We start from the raw sequence: 1357 nt of genomic DNA on the forward strand, positions 1-1357 counted from the left end.
CCATCCCAATTTTTTCACCCTATTTCACCTTTTTTCCAGCGAAACTGCTGTGACCTCCTCTTTTTCCCCCCATTTCTCCTTCTCATACCCTATTTCCCCCTGTTTTCCCATTTTTCCCCCTGTTTTCCCATTTTTCCCCCTGTTTTCCCATTTTTCCCCCACCCTCCGAGGCTGGAGCAGAGCCCGCCCACCAGCTCGACCGCACGGAGCAAACCGGGCTGACTTTCCATCTCGCTTCTTTGCCTCATTTCACCTTTTTTCTCAGCCAAACCGCCGTGACCTCCACTCCTTCTCTCCATTTCTCCCCTTTTGACCCCATCTCCCCATTTTTTACCCCCTTCTCCTCTTTTTCCCCCACCTTCTGAAGGCAAACCATATCCCAGCCCCCAGCTTGGCCGCCAGCACAACCCCACTTTCCATCCCGTCTTTTTGCCCTATTTCACCTTTTTTGTCCAAAAAACCGCCATGACCTTCCCTTTTTCTCCCTGTTTCCCCCTTTTTTGCCCCTTTTCCCCCCTCCTGCGAGCCCCCAGGGCTGCCCTTACCGCTGGAGAAGAAGCAGAGCCGGGCGAACACGGCCAGAACGTAGGCGAGGGCCAGCAGCCCCCCCAGCACCCCCTGGGGCTGCAGCAGCAGGGCCGTGCCCAGCCCGAAGGTGGTAAAATCCGCGAAATCATCCAGCTTGGCACCTGCGGGGCAGCGAGGGGCAGGTGCCAGGCGAGCCCCGGGCACGGGGGACCCTCAGGGTGCCCCCCCAGGGGCGAGGGGGTCACACTCACCCAGTGCCGAGCAGGCGTCGAGCTGCCGGGCCACGGCCCCGTCGGCCAAATCCAGCAGGAATCCCAGCAGGAGCAGCCAGCAGGAGAGCTGGTACTGCCTGGGGAGGGGGAACACGGGGGGAACCCCACTTTGCAGCTCCCTTTTCACCCCGTTTCCCCTTTTTTTTTGCCCCTTTTCACCCCATTTCCCCTTTTTTTTTTGCCCCTTTTCCCCCCTCCACCTACGGAGGATGACGCAGAGCCCGACCACCAGCTTGGGCACAGAGTAAAACTGGGGTGACCCCTCTTTGCAACCCACTTTTTCACTCTATTTCACCCCTTTTTGACCCCATTTCCCCCTCTTTTTACCCCCTTTACTCCCTTTTCCCCTCTTTTTCCCCAATTTCCCCCCTTTTTCGCTCATTTCCCACTTTTTCCCCCCATTTCCCCTTCTCCCCCACCCATTCAGGCAGGAGCAGAGTTCACCCACCGGGTTGGGCACAGAGTAAAACTGGAGTGACCCCCAATTTTTCACTCTATTTCTCCTTTTTTCCACCCCATTTCCCCCCTTTTTTACCCCATTTCCCCCCTTTTCACCC

The 1357-nt window shown here is 57.2% G+C and overlaps 1 protein-coding gene across 1 annotated transcript; it reads right to left on the reverse strand.

Moving 5' to 3' along the window:
- Positions 1-330: 330 nt before the first annotated feature.
- Positions 331-919, reverse strand: TMEM269 (transmembrane protein 269; the record flags this gene model as incomplete). The annotated part of the gene is made up of 3 exons (XM_027707983.1): positions 331-443; positions 540-689; positions 780-919. Coding segments are annotated over 3 exons (403 nt in total), but the record flags the coding sequence as incomplete, so codon positions are not given.
- Positions 920-1357: the final 438 nt, after the last annotated feature.

The sequence above is a fragment of the Neopelma chrysocephalum genome, unplaced genomic scaffold (assembly GCF_003984885.1).
Source record: "Neopelma chrysocephalum unplaced genomic scaffold, ASM398488v2 Primary Assembly neopelma1_95157, whole genome shotgun sequence".
Taxonomy (NCBI): domain Eukaryota; kingdom Metazoa; phylum Chordata; class Aves; order Passeriformes; family Pipridae; genus Neopelma; species Neopelma chrysocephalum.